General features: G+C 32.3%; 1 protein-coding gene across 1 annotated transcript; it reads right to left on the bottom strand.

Annotated features, from left to right (window-relative positions):
- Nucleotides 1–1,205: 1,205 nt before the first annotated feature.
- On the bottom strand, nt 1,206–26,829 carry LOC127705961 (uncharacterized). The gene is made up of 12 exons (XM_052210348.1): nt 26,623–26,829; nt 23,586–23,699; nt 20,640–20,747; nt 18,177–18,423; nt 16,605–16,748; nt 15,597–15,709; nt 15,071–15,196; nt 14,702–14,824; nt 12,755–12,908; nt 6,368–8,584; nt 3,224–3,403; nt 1,206–2,047 (listed from the first exon to the last, which is right to left on the bottom strand). The coding sequence occupies exons 1-12, from the start codon at nt 26,734–26,736 to the stop codon at nt 1,221–1,223; spliced, it is 4,467 nt and encodes a 1,488-aa protein (XP_052066308.1). The 5' UTR covers nt 26,737–26,829; the 3' UTR covers nt 1,206–1,220.
- Nucleotides 26,830–27,004: the final 175 nt, after the last annotated feature.

The following is a 27,004-nucleotide window of genomic DNA, read 5'->3' on the forward strand; positions in this document are numbered from 1 at the left end:
TTCAATAAGGATTAGGGTTTGTTGCATGTTGAAGGCCTGTCTGTGACAGTAAAAACTAGAGGCTCTCAAGAGCCTGTGTCGCTCACCTGTATTTACTGATGCTTTGGAAATCATGTAAAATAAGTTAAAATCATAATTAATAGTATTAGATATTAGATATTATAATGATATCTAAGATAATAACAAATTTTTTGTAAAATTACTAACTCAGGGGCAGCAACCCAACAATGGGTTGTCGGATTCGTCTACAAATTTTCAGGGCAGATAAATCTAAATCTGATGAACATTTTTGCCACCTGTCAGATTTGCTCTAAATGCTTTAGTTTCAGAGATATAAACCAAAAACTGCATTTTACCCCTATGTTCTATTTTTAACCAAGTCAGCCATGATGGTTGGAAGGCGGGGTCATTGGACAATATTTTTAAACTAGATACCCTAATAATGATTATGGCCAAGTATGGTTAAATTTGTCTCAGTAGTTTCAGAGAAGAAGATTTTTGTAAAAGATTACAAAAATTTACAAAAAAAATGTTAAAAATTGACTATTAAGGGCAATAACTCCTACAGGGGTCGACTGACAATTTTGGTCAAGACAACTTATTTGTAGATCTTACTTTGCTGAACATTATTGCTGTTTACAGTTTATCTCTATCTATAATAATATTCAAGATAATAACCAAAAACTTCAAAATTTCCTTAAAATTACCAATTCAGGGGCAGCAACCCAACAACAGGTTGTCAGATTTGTCTGAAAATTTCAGGGCAGATAGATCTTGACCTGACTAGTTTTACCCTATGTCAGATTTGCTCTAAATGCTTTGGTTTCAGAGATATAAGCCAAAATCTACATTTTACCCCTATGTTCTATTTTTAGCCATGGCGGCCATCTTGGTGGGTTGGCGGGGTAATCGGACACATTTTTTAAACTAGATACCCTAATGATGATTGTGGCCAAGTTTGGTTAAATTTGGCCCAGTGGTTTCAGAGGAGAAGATTTTTGTAAAGCTAACGACGACGGACAACGATGACGACGACGACGGACGAAGGACGCCAAGTGATGAGAAAAGCTCACTTGGCCCTTCGGCCAGGTGAGCTAAAAAGCAATGTTTCCATTGCATTTATTCTGTCAAGTGTGAGAAGGGATTTGTGTAATGAATTTACACACCATGTCCTTTCTTTTCCATTTAAAAAATGAAATCGACAATTATAATATATGTATTTATTTCATTGCAGTTAAAAAATTGTATACATTTTTTATGATTCTTTTCATTTTAGTAACTCTCACATTTCCATCTTCATCTATTTCACTAAAAAGTCTATGAAGACCATCAAAATCATCACAAGATATAGCTAAATTTAGATGTCCTAATTTCAGCCCACTCTCAGCTGCTCGCTCACATAAAGACTTTGACATTACTGGTTCATCAGACATATATACAGGTTTGAAGGTATTAAGTCGAGCCTTTTTATGTCTAAATTCTATCAGATAATTATGAACATACTTTACAGTAAAACTGTGATTTATGATATCTTGAAGACTGACTTTTGAGTTTTTCATCAATTGGTTCAAGAGTTGTACATCATCCACTGCATTATGAGCATTATAACTTCTATTTAAAATATCCTTTACCAGATTTTCTTGTTTATAAGACTTCCTATCAGGATATTTTTGTCTAAATATGTGAAGTGTGTCTGAAAAACCAAAAACTTTGCACTGTAATTCATTCACGAGATTAACTGAGCTCAGTTGTGATACAATAATTTTAGAGTCAAAAATTTTACTGTTATGAGCAACTAGGACTACCTTATGTGGAAGCCATTTTATGAATTTTTTTAGACCCCCAGATTTTGACAAAGTATTTACTTTTTGTCCTTTATAAAAAAGAGAGCAGCCATCACTATATAAGCCTGTAACTTCTGAAGCTTTAGGATTAATAGGTTTGGTTGGTAATATATATTCCTGGAATGTCTGGACCTCCATTTCTACAATTTGTGATGTTATCTGAACAACTTCTGCTGATATTTGAACAATTTCTGCATCATAACCTGAAATAGAAATATTTCATTGATTGCTTAATTCAATAAAGAAATGCCATTTTTTTTAACGAAAAAATTTAAATTAAATACCTAAATCTATCGTAACCCATCAAAATAATATTCAGGTAAATACTTATTTTAAACCCTTCCACTTTCATTTTTTACTTCTTGATAGAGGATGTGTTCAGTTGCATGCATACTGATCCTTTCAAAATATTAATTAAGAGATTAACACCTTTTTTAGTAAACTAACTATTCAATTTTCATGTACTGGTAAATTCATTATTCTTCACACAGAGAAAGAACAAAAACACATTGGTATTTTTTGGTGACATCAATCACATCAACTATCAAGGTGTTGCAGGTATTTTGGCGACATCAATCACAACAACTATCAAGGTGTTGGTGGTATTTTGGTGACATCAATCACAACAACTATCAAGGTGTTGGTGGTATTTTGGCGACATCAATCACAACAACTATCAAGGTGTTGGTGGTATTTTTGCGACATCAATCACAACAACTATCAAGGTGTTGGTGGTATTTTGGTGACATCAATCACAACAACTATCAAGGTGTTGGTGGTATTTTGGCGACATCAATCACAACAACTATCAAGGTGTTGGTGGTATTTTGGCGACATCAATCACAACAACTATCAAGGTGTTGGTGGTATTTTGGTGACATCAATCACAACTATCAAGGTGTTGGTGGTATTTTGATGGTTTCTGTTCTGTGAGCTCTAAGTTTTATTTTGTCTATAACATCTAATATAAATCTTTTTTTGCAAATCTCTGTAAGGGGACAACCTACTGATTGAGAGGGTGTGCATGAGGAGTTTTGAAATACATATTCTGGCCTGAGGCTAAAAAAATGCAGGAAATAATTGCATATAAAGCCAAAAACAAATTTTGGAGCTGCAACAAATTAATAACCCAGCCTTAGTTTGGTCTAAAAACAGGTGAAAATGAACATTCTATCCATGAATAATCCTCCTGCACTCACTACAACATCAAATGATTGTTCCCTAATACAACTTAAACACTTTGCTGTAATTATTAATTGATCTGTACACTCAGGTCATGTTGATATTAATTGATCTGTACACTCTGGTAAATGTTGATCACCTACCTACTCCATCCATGAACAAAAAGTCTACAGAAACTTATAATAAATTAAGCTTACCAAAACCTGTAGTTTCTAAATCAAATGTCACTACTGAAACATTACAGTCATCAGCATTCAAATCTATTGGTCTAGAAACAAGTGGTTTTCTATATTCAGGAATAAACGTCTCAATTTTTTTGGTAGAAGGCACATGATATGCAAGGTCTTTTTTAATCCCAGCATCACAGTTGACATCTCCTGAAAATCAAATGAAAAAATATTTATAAATTACAGCATGCCCTTTAATAATAATATGCAACAATGTGTACAAGCTTTTGGGATTACTAAATGGATTTTTTTCTTTCAAAATAGGTAGGTAAGTTCTTTAATGGTTAACATTTTTCATGTCTCTTGCTATGACAAGTGAAACTTAAAAGTAAACAAAAAGGCAAAGATAAATAAAATCAAGCCGTATCACATAATTTTAATACTAATCTTATAAAATAGCTGTTGATAAAAAAAATTTAAACAGGCAAAAAAAAACCCCACAAAATAGGTAGAGACAGCTTCGTGATATACACATTTGTGTCTTAAATACACAAGTGAATGATTGCCATAAATTAAAAACCAAAGGACAAGGATGTGAACAATTATAGGTCATTGTATAGCCTTCAACAATGAGCAAATCCCATACCATATAGTTAGCCTTAAATGCCCACTGGCATGAAATAATGCGAAACAATTCAAATGAGAAAAGAAAACGTCCTACATTTTTGAAGAACAATGAACAATAAAATGCTCCGCAGGGCGCAGCTTGATACGACCGCAGAGGTCGAACCCTGAACAGTTGGGGCAAGTATGGACACAACATTCAAGCTTGATACAGCTCTGAATTTGGATTGTGATTAAATATTTGACACAGCATAGGTTTCTGACACAGAATGAATGTGGTCTAAGAACTTAAAAATTTTAAATTGGACATTCACTTATTATGGTCCAATATCCAAAATCTAAATACATGGTTAGATTCAGCATATCAAAGAACCCCAAGAATTCAATTTTTGATGAAATCAAACAAAGTTTAATTTTGGACCCTTTTGACCTCAATGTGGACAAAGTTGATAACGGGGCCCAAAAATCAAAAATCTAAATACATGGTTAGATTCAGCATATCAAAGAACCCCATATATTCAATTTTTGTTGAAATCAAACAAAGTTTAATTTTGGACCCTGATTTGGACCAACTTGAAAACTGGGCCCATAATCAAAAATCTAAATACATGTTTAGATTCAGCATATCAAAGAACCCTAAAAATTCAATTTTTGTTAAAATCAAACTAAGTTTAATTTTGGACCCTTTGGACCTTAATGTAGACCAATTTGAAAACGGAACCAAAAATTAAGAATCTAAATACACGGTTAGATTCAGCATATCAAAGAACCCCAATAATTCGATTTTTGATGAAATCAAACAAAGTTAAATTTTGGACCCTTTGGACCTCAATGTGGACCAATTTAAAAACGGGGCCCAAAATCCAAAAACTTAATACACGGTTATATTCAGCATATTAAAGAACCCCAAGAATTCAAGAATAAAACCCCATTAAAATTGATCAAGAAATAAGCAATTTATAGGAAGTATCTTCTTTTGCACAATACTGTGCAATTGAATATTTCTTGCTATTGTGCAATACTGTACAATTGACAATTTCTTGCTATTGCGCAATATTGTGCTATTGGATATTTCTTGCTATTGCGCAATACTGTGCAATTGAAGATTTCTTGCTATTGCGCAATACTGTGCAATTGAAGATTTCTTGCTATTGTGCAATACTGTGCAATTGAAAATTTCTTGCTATTGCACAATACTTATTATATAATAATTTACACATCCTGTTTGGTGTGTATCTCCTACCATATCATTATTATTTGCTTTTAAATATTAATCAGAAATAACCAACTTAAAATGGAAAATTTTAAAAGAAAAAAAAAAGGAAAAAAAGAAAAAAAAAGAAAAAAAAAAAATCCCCCCCCAAATTTTTTGAACCCCCTTATGATTCATCACCCCCAAACTCAATCCCAGCCTTCCCTTTGTGGTATGGTACCTTGCAGTACAATTTCAGAGAGATCCATACACTTGAACACGTTATTGTCTGGAAACTAGAAAAATGCTTATTTTTGGCCCCTTTTTGGCCCCCAATTCCTAAACGTTTCGGGCAATTACCCCCAAACTCAATTCCAGCTTTCCCTTTGTGATATGGAACCTTGTAGTACTTTTTCAGAAATATCCAAACACTTACACACAAGCTATTGTTATGAAACTAGAAAAATGCTTGTTTTTTGCCCCTTTTTTGGCCCCTAATTCCTAAAATTTTGAGGCAATTACCCCCAAAATCAATTACAGCCTTCCCTTTGTGATATGGAACCTTGTGGTACAATGTCAGAGAGATCCATACACTTACACACAAGTTATTGTCTGGAAGTTACAAAAATGCTTATTTTTGGCCCCTTTTCGGCCCCTAATTCCTTAACTGTTGGTACCATAACCCCCAAAATCAATCCCAACCTTCCTTTCGTGGTATTGAACCTTATGGTAAAATTTCATGGAGATCCATTCACTTAAACTAAAGTTAGAGTGCGAAAACCAATGTGTCTTCGGAAGACGCCAGACGACGCCAGACGACGACGACGACGACGCCAACGTCATACCAATATACGACCAAAAAATTTTTAATTTTTGCGGTCGTATAAAAAACAACTAAGGTCTCTAAAGTTTATGATGTTTTCCATAGATATTTACCTTTGGAAACATTGTACGGAGCCGAAAAAACAACAAAATAATTTTAAGAGAAACTTTATTATAACTATTGACATAATTTCACCAAATATAAAGTTGTTTCTTGGGTGCGCACTTACTTTTCCAATCCAATATATTTTTAAAAGTTGATGTAAAACAAGGAAAATCAAGAATTTTTACAAAATATACAAATTTCGTCATGGTGTGTTGCCATGGCAACTCATTAAATGTGATATTTGTTTTCATTTTCAGAAAATCTTGTACCATAGTGTAGTTAGAACAAAATTTAAGAATATGTATGGTAACTTTTCAATTTACGCTAATATTTGGGCAAAAAAAGGGCCTTATTGCCCCTACTCATTTGTGCTTTGTCTTTACCCATGAAAATTGGTACCAATGAATAATAATAAATCCACAGTACATACCTGATGTACACGCAGATGATAAACGACCATTTTGTTCTGATGAAATTTCAGGTATTCCTAATTTCTGTTTTGATGTTTGGATTTTTGTGAATGTTGAGCGTGGTACTAATGTTGAAGAAGATTCAAATGATGATGATTCCTGAGATCTTTCAAATATAGTTTTTGGTATCAAAGGTATTTCAAATGCTGAAACTGACTTGTGTATTGCTTCATATGAAAGTGATGGTGACTGAGATGTTTTAGATACTTTTACTGAAGCCTCTGATGTTCCAAATTTTGACCTTGATTTCTGTGCTGTTCCAAATATTGCTGTACAAGTGTCTTTTGCTTGTAATGATCTTTCTTTCTCTGGTGACAATATCGGAGATGAATGAGATATTCCAAAAGCTGGTGTGGTTATAGGAGATTCCCTAGAAGTCAAATTTAATGTCTCAGTTGTTCGCAGTTTTGAGGTTTCAGCAGATGCTATATTAGATGTTTCAAAGTTTGATGTTTGTTTTTGCAACATTGTAAACATTGGTGGTGTATTCAACATTTCAGGCTTCACTGTTGTAACCTGAGGCTGTCTAAATGTAGCTAATGATTTCTGGAATGTTCCAGATGTTTGTATTGGTGTTGAAGATGTTTTACATATTGATGATGATGTCTGGATTTTTCCAAATGTCATTCTGTCTGTCTCTGATGTCTTATGTGTTCCAAGTGTTGTGGATGATGTCACCATTGGTGCCAGTATTGATGCTGAGGTGTCTATTGTTCCACATGTTAATGCCACAGAAGTGCTAGTATTTGGTGCTGATGTTCGATGTGTTCCAAATGCTGGTGTTGATAGAAGTGATGTGCTAGTTGTTGGTGCTGATGTCCGATGTGTTCCAAATGCTGGTGTTGATAGCAGTGATGTTTTTGTTGTTGGTGCTGATGTCAGGTCTGTACCAAATGCTGGTGGTAATAGTAGTGATGCACTAGTTGTTGGTGCTGATGTTCGATGTGTTCCAAATGCTGGTGTTGATAGTAGTGATGTGCTAGTTGTTGGTGCTGATGTCAGGTCTGTACCAAATGCTGGTGGTGATAGCGGTGATGTGCTAGTTGTTGGTGCTGATGTTCGATGTGTTCCAAATGCTGGTGTTGATAGCAGTGATGTGCTAGTTGTTGGTGCTGATGTCAGATGTGTACCAAATGCTGGTGTTGATAGCAGTGATGTGCTGGTTGTTGGTGCTGATGTTCGATGTGTTCCAAATGCTGGTGTTGATAGCAGTGATGTGCTAGTTGTTGGTGCTGATGTCAGATGTGTACCAAATGCTGGTATTGATAGCAGTGATGTGCTAGTTGTTGGTGCCAATGTCTGAGGTGTATTAAATGTTGGTATTGATACCATTGAGTTGGCAAACGTTGATGTCTGAGGAGTTCCAAATGTAACTGTTGATACCAGAGATGTGGCAAATGTTGGTATTGATGTCTGAGATGTGGAATATATTGGCAATGTTGACTGAGGTAGTCCAACTGTAAGTGTTGATTTATTAGAGTTTCCGATTAAAACTTTTGATGTTTCTGATATTGTAAAGAATGATGTTGATGCAATTGATTTGCCAAATGAAGTCTGAGATGCTGATGCTGACACCCAAGATGTTGCAAATGAAGGTGTTGATGTTCTAGGTATTGCTGCTGCCATTGTAGAGATTTTCACATTTTGTGTTGAAGTTTCAGATATTTGAGATGTAAGTGCTACTGTCTCAGATGTTCCCAATATTGGTGTCCTTGACAATCTTGGAGAAGAACCAAGATTTCCAAATGTTATGGTATCTCCAAATGTATTTTCCCTAGAGTCGTTGTCAGAACTTTTGACCATGACCTCTGATTTATCCTTGATAACATATTCCTTGGAAATTGTACTTTCATTGATTTCAGATATTATTTCTGTCTCTAAAGGTTTATTAGATTGCAATTCATAGTATGTGCTAAATGGCGAATCATTTGTTTTTGGCAATTCTTTGCTATAAGTATTTTTACAAGACTGGGGTTGATCCATTCTTTCAGATAGTTCTATTAATCTTTTTTCAACTATAAATCCATTATTGTTTAATGTTGATTTTTCTCCAAACTTAGCTGATCTATTGCAATCGCCTGTCAAATTAAATTCACTGCTTGATTTTGAATTACCATTGAGATCTGATGTCATATCAGATTTGGAAATGAAACCTGCAGGTCTTATCTGGCATTCATCTAGAAATAAAGCAGAAGTATAATGATATCACATATCACTGATGTATTACAAAACATAACATGTCAGGACTTGATGCAAAACTTAAAAAATCCATGGAACCCTGTGTCTCACCTGCTATTGCTGCTGTCAGAGCAAATATGTAATGTTGACTGCCAAAAAAATTCCATTTATCCATAAAATACGAAAACAATTAAGAAAAAATTAAACATTTTTTTCTTCAGGTGCTATTTTTTTTATCTTGAAGAAGCTTCTGTCCGAGATTCATAACATTTAATGAAGGTTTGACAAAGATAGTGGCGATGTCTATAAAATTTAATCCTAGACTGTATCTTAATGTTAACTGCAAAAAAAATTAAGTCCCTTTTTCAGTAAAATACAGGAAAATAATAAATAAAAAAAATTGCATCATTTATTGACATTATCTCGTGATCATAGAAAAGCTTCTTTCCAAGTTTCCTATAATTCAATGAAGGTTTTACCAAGTAATTTATGTCTGGAAAATTTAAACCTAGACTGTATCTTCATGTAAACTGCGAAAATAAACTAAGTCATTTATCAGTAAAATATATGGAAAAATGAAATAAATATTTACAAATTTTTGCTGTGGATATTGTCTTTTGATCATTGAAAAGCTTTTGTCCAAGTTTCATACAATTCCATAAGGGTTTAAGAAAGTAATTGTGGTTTAATTTTTATCCGCCCGTTTACGGGACGTATTATGGTATACCGTTGTCCGTCTGTCCGTCCGTCCGTCGTCAACATGTCGGACATTAACTCAAAAATGCTTTAACCAATTTGCATAAAACTTTGATGAATTTTTTCTATCTATTGACGTGAGCTCCCTTTCGTTTTTTTATAAAATTTAGATTTTACGTTTCTGAGTTATGGGGTTTTATTCATTAAAAAAAAAGGGATTTTCCAGTTTTTGGACAATAATTCAAGAATGCTTTCACCAACTTGCAAGAAATTGTGGTGAATTGTTTATATCTATTGACATGAGCTCCCTTTCAGTTTTTATAAAGTTTAGATTTTACGTTTCCGAGTTACAGGGTTTTATTCATGAAAAAAGGGGGGATTTTCCAGTTTTCGGACAAAAACTCAAAAATGCTTTCAGCAATTCTTATGAAACTTTGGTGAATTGTTTGTATGTATTGATGTAAGCTCCCTTTAGAATTTTATAAATTTTACATTTTACATTTCTGAGTTATGGGGTTTTATTCATTAAAAAAGGGGTGATTTTACAGTTTTCTGACAATAACTCAAAAATGCTGTCACCAATTCTCATGAAACTTTGGTGAATTGTTTATATCTATTGATGTAAGCTCCCTTTTTATTTTCATAAATTTCTAATATGATATTGAGAATTAATTGAACTTTATTTGTTTATAGTCTGACAACAGATTTACTAAGTATTGCACAACAGCAAGAAATCTTTAATTGAATATAAATTCAATTCATATAACCAATTTCAAGATCTTTGACTACATTTATTCAGAAACCTATAATATGTCAAATATTTAATTACAATCCAAATTCGGACCTGAATCAAGCTTGAATATTGTGTCCATTTTTGCCCCAACTGTTCAGGGTTGGACCTCTGCGGGTGTATCTAGCTGCGCTCAGCGAAGCAGTTTTTTTTAACCACAGACTGAACCTAAATGTTGACAATGCCGACGATGGAATGCAGGATCGCCATGTCTCACTTCCGCAACAAAATGTCACAAGCTCAACAAAAAGTAACTCTAGTGTGAAAAGTAGGTCATGATGACCTAAATGTCTCTAAGGAATGTGGTACTTTACAATAGGACTGTACCAGTGAACTGTCACTGATATTTTGTCATTGAAATGGACCTCAAAACAAACAGGATGTATGGAGAGACAACAAAATGTTCTCTGCACTAGCCAAATAATGGCAAGGCAAAAAAAATCATCAGTTTACAATAAAACATATTTATACTACCACTTTTTATTATCTAAATAGAAGTATTAAAATTTGTATTCATAGCAAATGAAAAGTAGACAAAGATGATGCCCCACCACTTGCATGAATATAGTTCAGCAAACATTAGTTTGAACAGTGATGTTGAGGTGTCTTTCATGCATATTCAGGACAAGAAAACATTAAACATTAATACTTCAGCTAGGTGCTGCAATTCAGTTCGTCCAGGGTGAAGGTTGGGAAGTTTGCACAGCCACTGGAAAAAAAGGTATACTTGATGGAGACAGAAATTTTGCCTTGCAGCAAATCACCTATGAAGAGTTATTTTAAGGGTTCTTTACCATTCATAGAGCATGGCACTCTCCCTACATCAGGCATCTGATTTAGTGTTCCCATTCTGAGCAGTTGTGTGTCAGTGTAAATATACATCCAGCAGAGCCAAACAGACTATTTAGCATGGATTTTACTGCCAGATGGGAGAAGTCTAGGGATCCATACACAAGTTAACAAGTTTGGGTGATAACATTTAACAAGAGGCTCTCAAGAGCCTGAATCGCTCAACTGATAAACAATACGCCATTTTGATATTTATTTTTTTTCCTTTATTGCAATCAATTTAAAGGCAATAAATCCTATTACTACTGTGACAATTTGGCCATGTTGACTTACAAGCAGATCTTATTTTGTTGATCGTTTTTGACAAAAATGCAAAAAAAAAAAAAGGAATCATCATTCAAGGGAAGTAACTTCTAGATGGTTTTGGCCATGATAACGAATTTGTATATCTTATTGTGCTGAACAGTTTTGGTTTTTTACTGTTTCTCATCTATTTTAGTTTTTGCAAAAGCTGCACAAATAGAAAAATCATCTTTCAAGGGCAATAACTTCTCATAACTGTCAACTCACCCGTATCCTGCGGTTGAGACCTGCGAATTTCACCTCTCACACAGGATTTTAAAATAACCGCCGGGTCGTTAAATAACCTAAGAATTCGGAAAATGACCTGTTTTTCCCGGATTCTTGAGCTTTTAGACTGATTTCATAAGTAATTTTCCTTTGAAATACTGGCAAATTCGTAATTCTTCCTGGACAGGAGGTTCAAATAGCTATGTTAACTGTCAAATTATGTGACCCATTAAGTGCATGGCTTCACTTGACAGCTTTGGTGTCAAACACACTGTTAATTAATGCCAATTACCTTAGCTAAAGTCATAAATAATTTGTGTATTTCAAAGTTGTTTGACAAAAAAATTCAGTTACTCCCCCTTTTTTGTCACCTTTCAGAATATACTCCTTAAATTTATGTTTTTTTGGTAAAAAGATTAAATATAAGGCAAATTGAATGCAAATACAAATATATCCCCTAAATACTTATATTCAGCTGAAAAAAGTTTGTACGCGTTATGACCTGAGATTTTCTTCTTCAATGCAGGTCATGACCTGCATTTTCATTTTCATAGGTTGACAAGTATGACTTTTAAAAGGAGTCAGTTTACAATTTCAGCCATGTTGGCTTTCAATTGTAGATCTTATTGAGCTAAACAATTTCCCTCTATCTAAAATGATTTCTGAAAAAAATGGACAAAATGGAAAAAAAACATCTTTCAATGGCAATGGACAATTTCAGTTAAGTTGACTTATTTGTAGATCTTATTTTGCTGAAAAATTTTGCTGTTTACAATTTCTCTCCATCCATTATAGTTTTTTAAAAAAACACAAAAAATTAGCAAAATTAGTCTTTCGAGGGCAAAAACTCCTATAAGGGGTCAGTTGACAATTTGTCCATGATGACTTATTTGTAGATCTTATTTTGCTGAACACTTTTGCTTTTACAATTTCTCTCCATCTATTATAGTTTCTGCAATAAATGAGTAAAATTACTCTTCCAAGGGCAATAACTCCTTTGAGGGGTCAATTGACCATTTGTCCATGTTGATCAATTTGTAGATCTAATTGTTCTGGTCATTTTTACTGTTTAAAATTTCTCTCCATATTCAAGGTAATAACCAAAAATACACCTTTAAGGCCTGGTGAGCTAAAAGGTGGATCTTTAAAATTATTAGCATGGTTGTGAAGAAACAGTAGCAATTGGTAATGTTGTCAAGCTACAATATTTCAAATATATCCTGTTTGCTTTGCTTATAGCTTATATACCATATGACTTAAAATAGTATTTGCTAAAGTATAATAATCTCCTTTTATTTGTATTCATAATGTATTTATTTGTTACCTTGTGCTTCTAATTCTTTATCAGTACTTGATGACACAACTGATAAATTGTCAATATTACTGTAATGACTCTCTTTCCCTACACTGTGAAATTTATCTTTTCTGGGCTTGTCATATGATGACATATCATCTTCTGTAGAAGTTATGTGGAACTCCTTGTAAACAAAAACATATTTATATGAGACGAAAAAAATAGAAATAATATGCACCAATATTAGAGGTATTCCCGTAACAGTGTGGACAACCATAGTACTTTTGTTTTTAATAGTACTGAATCATTTACCTTTAACTTGTTTGTCATCGGCTATTGATAACAATGGTTTTACGCTCACTCAGTCTGTCAGAGGCCCTCCAGTGGGGATTTAAATAAACACTTGTTATACATTTTGATACATAAAATGAAACTCTTTTCACAAAACTTTAAAGGAATTTGTTTGAAATATTCTTTATATCAGCACACACAACAGTTTCATTTTAGAGAATAATAAATGTTCAGAGCTAATATCATAAAATAATCGAAAAAATACATTTACACATTTGGATTTTCATTGTAAAAACTTTAAGTCGATGGGGTTAATTCTCAAAATATCTTAAGAGAAAAAATAGTTCCACGTTGTGACCATTTAAGAGTAACCGACCATTTATTCAGTGCATAGGATTTGTTTGTGAAAAGAGTTCAGGACGATGAAATTTTTTTTTTTTTTTTAAACTTGATATTTTTCACATGGATCGTCGTTTGAATCATTCAGTCATACAGAGAACTCATATGATTAGTTTTCCTTGGATATTCCTGTACTGCACAACTCAATTGCCTCTATTTTTGTATATATCTATATGTATATCTAATTAATTAAAAGACTTTTCTGTTTGTATATTATGCTTTTATGTAAAGGCGTTGAGAACCTTTGGTGACCCCACGGTTTCAATGTCTATAAAAAATACCACGTGATAAGTGGGCGTTACAGACGAACGCTCACATAATTTAACCCAGACTTGAGCACGCCAAAAAATGGTCTTGTCCACAGTGTTATGAAAACGATACTATTACTTAAATTAGTTTCAAATTAATCTGTAAATATCAAATGGTTAAAATATTTATATACCCTTTCTCAAAACAGTTTTAGTTTTGTTTGATAATTGTTTTTTTTCTTCTCCAGTTTATTTTTTCATTTGGTTTACAGCTGGTAAATAACATACAGCTTTGAAGAAAATTCAAAAATAAAAAAAGAATGTGTCTGTGGTCTCAAATGCCCTTGCTCAAGCTTTGCAATTTTAAAAAGTTAAAAAGGGGCATAACCCTAGAACGATAAATGACTCACAACCCAAATTCGAGCTCTGTCTGCATGTTGTGGTTTTTAGCATTGTGTATGAGTTTCATAGATTTTGGATGAAAAAAATTTAATTTAGAGTACGGAAACGAAAAATTTTGCAATTTTCCAAGTTATAAAGGGGCATAACTCTAGAACAGTAAATGCCTCACCACCCAAATTCGAACTCTGTCTGCTAGTTTTGGTTCTTAGCATTGTGTATGAGGCAAACTTAAGTTAGAGTTTGGAAACGAAAATAGGACTGAGGGAAGGACGGATGGACGGAAAGAAGGACAGAAGGATGGTCCAGGGTAACTCTTAATGCCCCTGTTGGCTACGGCTAGGCAATAACAAGTGTAGTTTTAACTATTCATTACCATGTTGATTTTAATGCTGGTGATGTTTTATATGTATGAAATACAACTATAGTAATGTGTCTGACCAAAGTCAGGAATAAATGCTGTTTTTTTTCTTTTTGAATACTTTGGTTGCTGTCTCATTGTTATATGCACAAAATCTTCTTTCATTCATAAATAAAACTGGGTTTTCTTTGTCCTTTTTAGGTGCCTTTTGATCCTCTTACATTTATTTCTATGAAAGCTCTTAGAAATAAGGTACAATGTAAACAAAAATACACTTACTTCAATATCTGTTTTTAGCTTTTCCAATGTTCCATGCATATTTTTAGCTCCTGAACTGACAAATACACTACTGTTTATTGAGCTGGTTACATATCTGGCTTGCATTTTCTGTCTTGCTGGAATCTATGAAGAACGCAAAATGATTTTTATTGCAACAGATGCATACCTGCATTTCACTTTAGTTTCTTGTTTATCTATACATCTTCCTTCCATTATAAATGATGATACATTTGGCTAGCACATCAATGTTTTCTCTTTTTTTGTTTATCATTACATCCTCTTGATAAATCACTAAAACGTTTTTTTTTCATTACATGTTTTTTGTTACTTCCAAAAAACCTAATCAGTAACAAGAGAAATATACTTTACCTTATGTTGAGAAATGGGACTGCAATTTTCATTCCATCTTCTTTTTTGTGGTGAACTTCTTCCAAATGTTGTACCAGGATAAAATTCATTTTCAATTAATCTTTTGGACAGTATTGCTGCACTCTCCTGTAAATTAATGCTCATTACTTCAAATAATAGAACTACAAAGAATTAATTTATGTCTTATAAAAAGAATTCATTTATGTCTAATAAAAAGAATTCATTCATATATGTCTAATAAAATTTAACCCCATTCTGTATTTAAATGCAATCTGCAAAACTTATCTTAGTCCTTTTATCAGTAAAATATGGAAAAATGAAAAATTATTTTAAAAATTTTGCTCTGGATATTGTCTTTTGATCATAAAAAAAATTCTGTCAGAGTTTCAAAAATTCCACAATGATTTAACAAAATTATTGATGTTTAAAAAATCTTTAACCACAGACTGAAACTAAATGGTATAATCTCTATGTCTCGCTTCCTCTACAAAATGTTGCAGGTTTGACAAAAATAAAATTGACTTACATCTGGTGTCTTCGGAAATAAATTCAGTCCTGAACTGGACTTTTCTGTCAATGATGACTTCCTCAGTCTTTTTGTATTGTACTGTGCTGACCAATTCAGATTTTTTTTATAATCTACAAGGAAACAAAATTTTACTTTGCCAAATTAATGGATTGATTTAAAATTTAAATATAAGCATGAAATACATGTTTTGATGGGTCAGATAGCTCCAAAACAAAAAAACTGAAATGAAGATATTGGTAGAAATTGTCCAAAGTAGATGTGAATGTTATAATGTCTCCTGCAGCTTAATTGTTAAATATACATTTCCTAGTTCTGTAAGTCATTGCAAAGAAGCCTAGATAGTCACAATTTTCATGGAAAATCCAAGAATTGCATAATAAAGTTGATCAACAAGAAAAAAGGGCAAACTTGATAGGTCAGTCAAGTTTTGATACTAATGTACCAAAAAACAGCTCCACATCTGCAGGTGATGATCACAAAAATTACAAAAAGTCCAGACAAGTAGAGTGAATATGTTTTATTAGACAGGTGCTATAGAATACCTGATGATTTATACAGTGAAGTGCTTTACAATACCATGTACATTCTGGTATCATCACCATCTAAAATACAGGTAATTAAGCATTGTGCTGCATTTTAATGTATGAAAAATTATATAAGGCAACCTACATTCAGAGGTCAAAAGTGTTTCATACCTCGAAAATAACGTTATACATGTATATTTCACATAAAAACATAAAAAATTGGACATAAAATAAATTTTTGACAATTTATAAAAAATGTGTTTTAATAGTTTTCTTCAGCGTAATTTTCAGGGTGTGAAACACTTTTGACCTCGGACTGTGGCAAGTGGTACTTCAGTTTTACACACATAAACACATCCAACTACTGACCACGTACACATACATATACATTCTCAAACATATCACTATATATACATAAAATTAGCACCCTCTGAGTGACAGACATATCATGTAGTTAATATTTATGAAATACTTTTGCTACCTGAGTTATGATGAGTATCAGAAGCATTGTTATTCAGTTCTATTAAGGCTTTCTTCTCTTGGATGCTGGTTGGCTGATGTGGGTTCATAGAGGAATATCCACTTGAACACCCAGAATAATCACTTATGTTAGAAAAGTTGTCATCTAAAAATAAAATCATCATAAGGAATTTGCATGACTGGTCTTTCATTAAATGATCTTATATAGTAAAGTAAGGAATTTTACCACCAAAGATTTTTGTGAGTTTATTTATCATAAAAAAAAATGATAGGGTTTTGATTTATTATAAATATGATACTGAAAGTCAATCTTGATTGACATGCATGGATATCATTGCAGGTGTTGACATCAGTCATACATATAAAGAATTACCATACATTGCCTCGAAATATGAATTTTATTTGTACAAGGCTTAGAAACAGGTAGAAAGAGAGGCTGTGCCGAGCATTTCTACCTGTTTTGAGTCGAGTACAAATAAAATTTATATTTCGAGACAATGTATGGTTATTCTTTATATACTGCAACTTCTATAACTTTTCCAAATGAAATATTTAGGGTAAAAACCATCATTGTTTAATTTGGAGCGGACGACGTTAAATTTCCGCAAACCTGTATGTTTTATTGACGTCATAAATAAAACTCTACGGAAACACATTGTCTACGTCATAAACAAGGCGATATACGATCAGTGACTGTATATCACATATGAATATACGGTTAATGCAATTAGACTGCCCAAATAGCACAGCTGCAGTATATAATAGTTTTCGATACATGTTCGACTACAAAAAATGGAAGACCTGGATGCAAGATTGAGAATGGTGTCATCAATTTCAGTACCAATTACTTTCTTGTATTAGCTCTTTCTCCATTACAAAACTTGAAGTTTAGGTGCACTTCCGTATATAAACCAATTGAATTTTCTGTTATAAATGAATTTCATTCAGATAATGGTTTTAATGTCAGGCAAAACTTATTTTCAATAGTTTTAAGGACTTCAGACATATTTTCAACTTTGAAACTTTTCAATTTTTTTCTATTTCTCCCTATAAAGAGTCTTGACTATAAGTTTAATACATATGTTGGTCATATGTTGGTCTACTTCTTTTTTGTGTCAAAGAAATCTAAGAAAAGTGATCTCATTATACCCATCATTAGGCATTTATGTATTGTTTAAGACCTTGTAGTATAAAACTAATGTAACAAGGATAACACAAATACTTATGGTTCCTTGATTTACTGCTTATGGTAATAATGCCTCAGTGGCCTTGTGGTAGCATGATAGCGGGCTTGGTTTTAATCCCCACTGAGTTAAACCAAAGACAGCACACAGCATTTAGGAGTAATGGTCGGCTTGGAATCAAAATAATGTGTCCTTGTATGGTGACATGCCTTTCTGTGAACTGTTGTGAACTAGCACATTAAAAACCTGACTCAGTATGTTAGTCTAGTACAAAGCAGGTGGCATATTCATGTTATATTAACATGCTCTCATCCTGATATGCCTGTAATATTTGCCACTAGACATTAAACATCAGTCCATCATCATCATCAATATCATAATGCTATTACCATTATCTATACGCTCATTAATGTTTTCTGTGTGTAATGGAAGCTGCGATGATGAGAATATACCAGTAGTCTGAACAGGTATTTGATCTTGTTGATGATAAATATCTTCTCTAGATCTGGTGTGAGAAATCAATGTTGACTGTTGAAAACAGGTATCGCTGCATCTGGTGTTATTTTTCTGGTTGCATGGAATAACTAGTGGTCTTTTGACATTCGGTTGTTGTTTATCTCTGTCATTTGTTTGGTTCTATGAAATTAAACAGTAATGTTGTCACAATACAGATTACAGTAGACTCATATATTTTCATGGGTACCAATTTTTGTGGGTTGAGAAAAACTTGATTTCAAGGTTTTGCCAAAGTCTGCATAAAGCCCATACCAAATGTGTGCTTAGTTGAACATTTAAATTCTTGGTTTATCAATACCCACGAAATCCATGAAAATTTGTATCCCAGGAATAACAAGAAATGATTGTAACAGGAAGTCTCCCAAACAAATTCCCATAAGTATAAATCTCTATGGACTCCCCTTATTGAATAAATTGAAAAAAAAGTTCAAGGTCAAAGGTCAAGGTCATAATTGACCATTGACCTTTTGTGACCTTTCAGTAGGCCATATGTTCCCATAGCCATTACTGAAGACCCCATGTGTCAGTTTTATCACTTACTGTTCTCAAGTTATAATCATTTGAAACTTAAAAAAAAATAAATTCCCATAGGGTTCTATAGTAAACCCCTTCTTTACTTTTTTTTTAATTAGGTGCACATATTCACCCATTTGATTACAGAATTTCTATTCCTTCAAATATTAAAGGAGAAATAAGGGAAAAAATATTTTATATTGAGTTATCTGCCTTTGACCATATTGATACACCTGTATAACAGATATATTTTTAAGGGGTTAATGTATGGGGAAGTTAGAGGAAAATTGCTAATAGTTAAAGAGGCAAGTAAGCGGAAATATTAAAGTGACCTAGGATTTTTTAGGTAAAATCCTCATTCATGAAATATTTACACTTTTCTGCCTCACCAGTCAACCTCCCCTGTCAAGGAAATCTTTTGATGTATCCAGAAATTCAAGAATTACTTTAAGGGAGATAACTGGGGGTATTATGGTATTGATTGATTGATTGTTGGTTGCTTAATTAAAAAAACTCTAGGAATGCATGGGGAAGGTAGAGGGAAATTGTGCTAGAAAAATTGAAGTGAACAAGATATATACATATACCAGTATATAAATTTACAAGGTTGGCTGGTTGAACAGATAGTCCATAGAAGGAAACATTATTTGAAAAATAGTATGACTTGGATATATGCAAACTTTGATCCTAATTACAGTTTATAAGTAATTAGTTAAAAAATATTGTTTAAAGGGTTATCCAACAGTTGTTATGTGTTCTAAAAAGAATATTGAAATTTATTTATAAGATGAGAGAAAATCTTATATAAAATATTGGCATTTTAAACATGATATTGAAGGGAGATAATTTTAATTGTATCCATCAGTACAATTATCTGCCTTATATATCAGTCTTGGAAACTATAATCAAATTATAAATAAACAAAATTTACTTGCTAGAGAACATAGCAACAATTTATTGCTAAATACTAATTACATTTCACTAGCAAGGAGCTAATATTTTACCAGTTGATCATTTTGAAGAGATGTTTTCAAACTTGGTAAAACATTAGAGCAATTTGGTATCGTGAAAAGACTAAATCTTTTCAAATGTATGCACATTAGAATTGTTCATTGAAGATTATTATACAATGTTCCTTATAATGTGGTTGCTACTTCATGTTGGTAAAAAAAATCTTTCTTGTTGTAACAATTATCTACATCATGATTATTTATATACAATTGAACATCCCAACACATTACTCTTTAGTCAAGTCAACCAGTCTACGTTGCTCCCTTTCCTAAATGCTATTTGCTTCAATAGAGAAGAAGCAAATATAAATTTTTAAGTCTTTGGTTTAACCCTGCCGGGGATTAAATCCACAACCTCCTGCACTCCCTCAATTAGATAATTGATTATTGTAGATAATTGTTACAATATTATATATACCGGGGTACAATAACAAAAAAAGATATAGCTTTGAAAAAAGCTTACTTGATTTTCTATGTAAATTAAAGCTCATTGAAAATAAATTTTTTACATCGGTATTTCATTTCAAGTCATAGTGATAAGAAAAATATAGTGAGAACTAAAAAGTACATGTTTATGTTTAATACAAGAGAAAAAATGTGTATTAATTTAATAATTAGAACTTCAGAATCTACCAAAGTAAATGCCATGTAATGTATTCATTTTTTGTTGTCGTTTTTTGTTGTGTTTTTGTCGTTGTTTAGTTTAGTTTAGTTTTGTTATGTTTTATTAGTTTGTTTTATTTTATTTTTTTATGTATCTAATTTTTTTTTTGGGGGGGAGGGTTATCATCTGACTGCTTTAGAATTTTATACCTTAAAGTCTTTGCTAGAATCCTGGGTGTTTATTTTTCCTGGTTTTAAAGTGATGTATCTGGACAACCATGATGGTGTTAACAGATCTTTCAGTGATCCGAATACGGACTGAAAAAGAAACAAAATGAAAAGTCAGATATGCAATAGGAAAAAGATGGAAATAACAAATGTATATATAATAGATGACAAAGTATATATTTCACAAAAATCAATCTGTTTATACTGGAAAATCTCTTCAAAGGATATAAGTGAGAACAACTGTGGGTTGACTGTACTAAGTTGGTAGAGTACGTGGGTTGAAATTAGGTTTTACACCATGCCAAACCTTCCACTTGTATGGCAGTCATTAAAGTTAACTATGTATCTGGGAGTCAATGTCTCCAATATAATGTGTCTGTGTATTCCTTCAACATAATGGTGTGTTTTTATACAATATGATGTGTCTTTCAATGTATTCATACAATTATATAATAAGTCTCTATATTCATTCAATATAATGTGTCTGTATGTCTGTATTGTTGAATGATAATGGATCCGCCACTGAATAATATCTTAATATTCTCATTCTGGTTTTGCCTCAGGTGTTCTGGAAGGGTAATTGTTCATGTACATTTTATCAAACAGTATTATATTATCACATAGAAAAAAAAAGATCAAAATTAAATGGCATTTCTTAAACAGTAAATGTCAAAATCATCCAAATCGCACTTGACCTGTATTGTGTGATCTATAGCCATGATGACATTGTGTTCAAATTTCAAAAGATTTGATCGAACAGTACTCTAATCATTATCAAGAATCCGAAGAAAACACAACTTTTAAGGTATCTAAGGGACATAACTCTTAACAGTTAATGTCAAAATAATCAAATTCAAACTGGACCTGTATTTTATGGTCAATGACAGATCATGATATTGTTCTACATGTAATGTCGGTTTTAGAGAATTTTTTTTTTTAATCAACTAATCAACTATTTAACAAAGGAACAAACTACTAAGTATAGTTTCTTTTAAAGAAAGTTCTTTTGTTGAGTTGTGATTTAATGTAATTAATGATGTTTCCATTAATTGATAAAATAACAAATATTAAATTAATGTGTTTCACATGTTTACTTTTTTTGTAAGAAACTCATTTTCTTTATATTTCAACCAAATTTCTTTATATTTCAACCAAATTAAATTGTAAAAATAATATATGTGTTCTTATGAGGAGAAAAGAAAACAACTGAAGACAAAATTATGATCAAATAAGATAAGATTCTTCTTACAATTCAGCTTGTTGCAACACTTAGTTTGTTAAAATCCAACCAAATGCCTTCAAAATATTTAAAAAAGAATAGTAAAAGTGACGCCACCAAAATTCAAACTTGATCTGTGTTTTTTGGTAATAAGCATTGTGTATAAGTTTCATAACATTTGAATCATAAAAAATGCTATTATATGATGTATGGTAAAAATTTCTATGTGATGAATACTAAGTTGTGACGGAAGCCAGTCATTTCGTACCTTGACCAGTTCGTACCCAAATTTGCCATTTCGTACCCAACATTTACCATTCTGTACCCACGATAAAATCCATTTCGTACCCTATGGAGTAGATGCAATTACCATTTCGTACCTAATGGATTAAATATATGTTTACAATTTCGTATCATATATTTGTAAAAGTTATCATGATTTTAATGTTTTTTAAAAAATAAAATAAATTAAATTATGCATCCAGTCGTAGAAATTTCATAAAGACCGATGATTGGTTTGATTAAGCAGCACTTGGAAATCTTATTAGTTTAATTACACTTTTTTTGTTTGCAGGATTTGTCTTTAATTAATTTTTCAACTATAAAAATATGAGGTTAATTAACCAACAAAGAAATAATTATCTGCAACTGTTGTCATAGTTATTAACATTTGTTTTTGTCAGGAAATGCAGTGAAAAGGGACACAAGCTGATTTTTACCCAAAAAGGAAGCCATGAATAAAAGTGTTTGCATATGAATTTGCATCTTATGTGACCAATCAAAGAACTTGCTATGGCTTTTTCAATTTGAGAAATTACAGACAACCAAATGCAATAGATAACTTTTTCTGAAGATGGTTTTCCATAAAAAGTGCAAGCCAAAACGGCAACTATGCACAATTCGTCCAAGACAAGAAGCACTACAATGTGATAGCTGTTTACAATGACAGCATCGTCTATGTGGGACAGGTAGGGATTGCTATACATACAAACCTTCCATGAGGTACGAAATGGTATACATATAAATCTTCCATGACGTACCAAAGGGTAAACATACAAATCTTCCATGAGGTACGAAATGGCATACATATAAATCTTCAATAAGGTACGAAATGGCGCACATCAATGAGACATTTTTTACCAAGAAATGAAACACATATAAATCTTCCATGAGGTACGAAATGGCATACATATAAATCTTCCATGAGGTACGAAATGGTATACATACAAACCTTCCATGAGGTACGAAATGGTCAAGGTACGAAATGGTCAGGGTACGAAATGGTTTATGCCAGGGTACGAAATGGGGGGTACAAAAAGTTAGGGTACGAAATAACTATAATTCGTTGTGACAAGGCAGTTTACATCGACAAATTAATTTGATTATCGGTTCTTTTAATTGGTCGGTTCGTTTGGTTGGATGAAATACAATGTAAAACAAAATTGCATTGGACTGCAAAGAACAGACTGCAACACTTACAAAATTTCAAAAAAATATACATGTAATAAACCCTTCTCTACAGACTTTTGGTTATGAACCTGTTTAGATCAACCATCAATATATGGCTTTGTACATTTATGAATCAAGCATGAATATGCAATGTATCATTTGGACAAAGGTAAATGATTTTTTCCTTGAGAATACTAAAAGATCAATTTTCTAATCAACCTCTTTTATCTTTCTTAATGTCTAACAATATTAATAAATACCATTGTTCTTGTGTCTTCCTCCTTTGCTTCATTAGACTCATGCTGTTTTTCAGAGGTGAAAAGTCTAGACAGCCATGTTGGAGTTATTAAATCTTTGACAGTTCTAAATAATGACTGAAAACAGAGTAAACTGTAATTTGGAAAAATAAAATATTCTATTTTATTCTATTCTATTCTATACTAGAAAAAGTTCACAAACCTGAAATTTTTATTAATTGACCGTAAGAAGATCTTTTTGGTTTAAATTTTCTAGGATGTACATATAGCCAACATTCTTATGGGGTGTAGAATTTTGATTATGGGAAATGTTCTAGTGTATATTTTCCTCCCACTTATGTGTTTTTTATTATGTCGGGATTAAAACCATAAGGAAAAGTTGTAATGGAATTTGCTACATTTTTCTAACAGAACCTAAATTGCACCAAGTACCCAATTTGCATCCATTTTGCAAAATAAACTGCTGCAGAAATCTTACAGGTTTTCTAAGAAACTATAAACTAAAATATATACACAAAACGGTCACATTATATATCAACAGATAATAGATGAAGTATCCCGTGAAAAAAGTAAAATCTATGGAAAAGTCCCATTTGATGTCCACAAAGGTCAACTCCTAAAAATGAGCAATTGAAATATGTCAAAGGCATCCATTTCTTCCAAAATGCATATATTAAGCATGGACTATTGTTGAAATGTTCTAAAATTGTGAAGATATAAAACAAAACATTAGTTATTTGATTTTTAGGGATGTGAAGTTAAGCGTGGATGCAATTTAGGTACTCCTCATTACAGAATTTTGTGTTGTTTGGAGGTCGTTTCAAACCTGTTTTTCTATGATTCAGTATGGATTTAAATGAGGGAGGGTTTCTTTGTTTGTTTAGTTTTTTTTTATTGGGGGAGGTGGGAGAGGCCTACAAATTAACTTCGTTTTTTTTCCTTCTCAATTACAATTAACTTAGTGACCACTCTTTTTAGACCTTGATAAAATCATCACAGCATCATGCTTATTGCTATAAAATCGCCATACCAAAGTGACAAATGTAATATTTTTATTACTTCAAAAACAATTACTGATAAACACTAATTTACTCAATTCCATAATTATAATAAGATAAGATATTTTTATTTCCAATTATGGGCCCCAAAGGGCATAAACATTACAACATCAATAATTTTTCATAATACAATACAAACAATGAGATAAAAAAAAAAAAGAAAAGTTTAACGAGAACTATTTAAGTTCTTAAAGAATACGTAGATAAAGAATCTATAGTATGTTTTTTTTTTAATACTTATGCATTTTATTGCAAGTGTGGTTGATATAGATAACAAACAAACAGCCCAAAAAGAAAAATAGATATCCATACATGTATATGTATAGTACACAAAAAGTTGGATCAATTAAACATATAATAATTAGCCAAAAAGAAAGTAGAAATTAAGCATGTCCATGACTCATCCTGTGTCAGCAGCAAATAGGAAAGTATTATGGTTTCCTAAAGGCAGCTGACACCAGGGGGTGATACCTTATGGGCCATAGGCATGTAAAATGTGTGTAAATGTCTCTTTCCTACCTGTATCAAAAGCAAACAAGGAAGCATCATGGGTAACTTGAATGCAGTTGATACCCGAGGGGACGATGCCTCCAGGATATAAGAGACCATTTGAATAAATAATATATCTTAACAATTAATTTTTTTTTTTTAATCGGCTAGTATGTTTGTGATATTCAGATGAATATAATTTTCTATGTCCAATCAAATGTATATACACACATAGATTTCCTTTAACTAATCTTCACTAAGGAAGATGTTTGTATATAAAATTACATATTATTTTAAGTAACTCAACATTTTCTACACTAAATAACCAGATAATTTTGCTTTGAATGCTCATATGATTAAAATAAGAATTATATTATATATTTATGAATTTTAATCCTTGTCCGGAGTAGATTTTTATATTGCACAAGCTTGCCAGTGCAATATATATTTAAGAAGAATAGTCTTCACCAATATGCAATAACCCTAATGCAAAGATTGAAAACTGTTTAAAACATATGTTTGTCACTGATGATGTCAATATTTTGAAGCTATATTTCAAAGAATATTGCATGCTAAATTTTCTATTAAAACATTCTGTGGGAAATATGTTGTTATACATTTATTGCAGGCTCACTTTTATAAATATTTTGTGGGAAATATGTTGTGATATATTTATGAGGGGCCTGATGGGTTATTTTCGTTCTTTGTGATCGGCGTATTTTCGCTATCGTGATCCGTTTTTCTACAGATTTTTTTTTTTTTATATTTTCGTGATCCGTGATCATGGAAATTTATTTTCTGTGAATCGTGATTGACAAAAATATCAACTCGTGAATCGTGATGAGACCCCCCCCATCAGGCCCCTCATTTATTGCAGGCTCACTTTTATAAATATTTTGTGGGAAATATGTTGTGATACATTAATTGCAGGTTCACTTTTATAAATATTTTGTGGGAAATATGTTGCTATACATTTACATTCAATATTATATATCTCTCACCAATTAATGTTTGTGGTAATCTGTCTGAGGAGTTAATGAATTCACTTCAATGATAAATCTTTCTCTTTTTGACTTTCTAAACATGTACCAAAATGTCTTGAAACAACAAACACAAAGAAAAAGCACTTTATTGCTTAATTTACATTTATCAATTCCTTAAATGATCTTGAATCCATAGCACTTGGGGGCACAAACATCCCTTTTACTTGTTACTGTGTGTTTATAATAGCGTAGTACATGCCACTCTAGCTACTTTTTGAAAATAAAAGTCTATCAAGGGGCAGCATATAAACGCCCCCATATAAACTACAGTTATTGTGAAGATTGTATGATAACAGCCGCGGGACAAGAGCAATAATTAACACATGCAATATGGGGAAATAAAATATTAAAGAAATCTTAAACTCTGAAAGAAAGAAAAGAAAAAGGGGGCCTATAGCTAATTCCACAAGTCCGTTGTTGAATGTATAGCTCACAGTCCTCAAGACTTACTTTTCGTTCACATGGTTTGTTAATGCCATGTCGGAATTTGCTAATCCTCTTCATACCAACTTTTTCCTGCTCAGTCTTTTTGTCCATCTTTTGTCCTACTGCAATTACTTTCATATCCCTGGCGGTAGCATAGCGAATGATAAATGCACATTTTCTGGTCTTTTTATGGAACAACTTTCAGTTTCACTTTCGCTTTCATTTTGGGTGATTTTGGTATGTATCAAGGAAAAAAGTCACAGGAAAATGATCATAGAAAATAAAGTCACAGTAATAAAAGCAATGGTTAACTTTTATTGTTTCTTTCTTTTTGTTGAACGATTTTCGTTAGGAATTCATTAAAATGTTTTTAAATGTTTGATAGTTTTTATTAAATTTCGTCAGA

The sequence above is a fragment of the Mytilus californianus genome, unplaced genomic scaffold (genome assembly GCF_021869535.1).
Source record: "Mytilus californianus isolate M0D057914Y unplaced genomic scaffold, xbMytCali1.0.p SCAF_1, whole genome shotgun sequence".
In the NCBI taxonomy this organism is placed as follows: domain Eukaryota; kingdom Metazoa; phylum Mollusca; class Bivalvia; order Mytilida; family Mytilidae; genus Mytilus; species Mytilus californianus.

Coding starts and splice junctions, on each gene's coding strand:
- LOC127705961 (XM_052210348.1), bottom strand. CDS start 26,736: ATGAAAGTAATTGCAGTAGGACAAAAGATGGACAAAAAGACTGAGCAG. Junction 15,197..15,596: donor TATTTCCGAAGACACCAGAT/GTAAGTCAATTT, acceptor ATTAATTTACAG/GAGAGTGCAGCAATACTGTC. Junction 2,048..3,223: donor TTTAGAAACTACAGGTTTTG/GTAAGCTTAATT, acceptor TTTCTATTTCAG/GTTATGATGCAGAAATTGTT.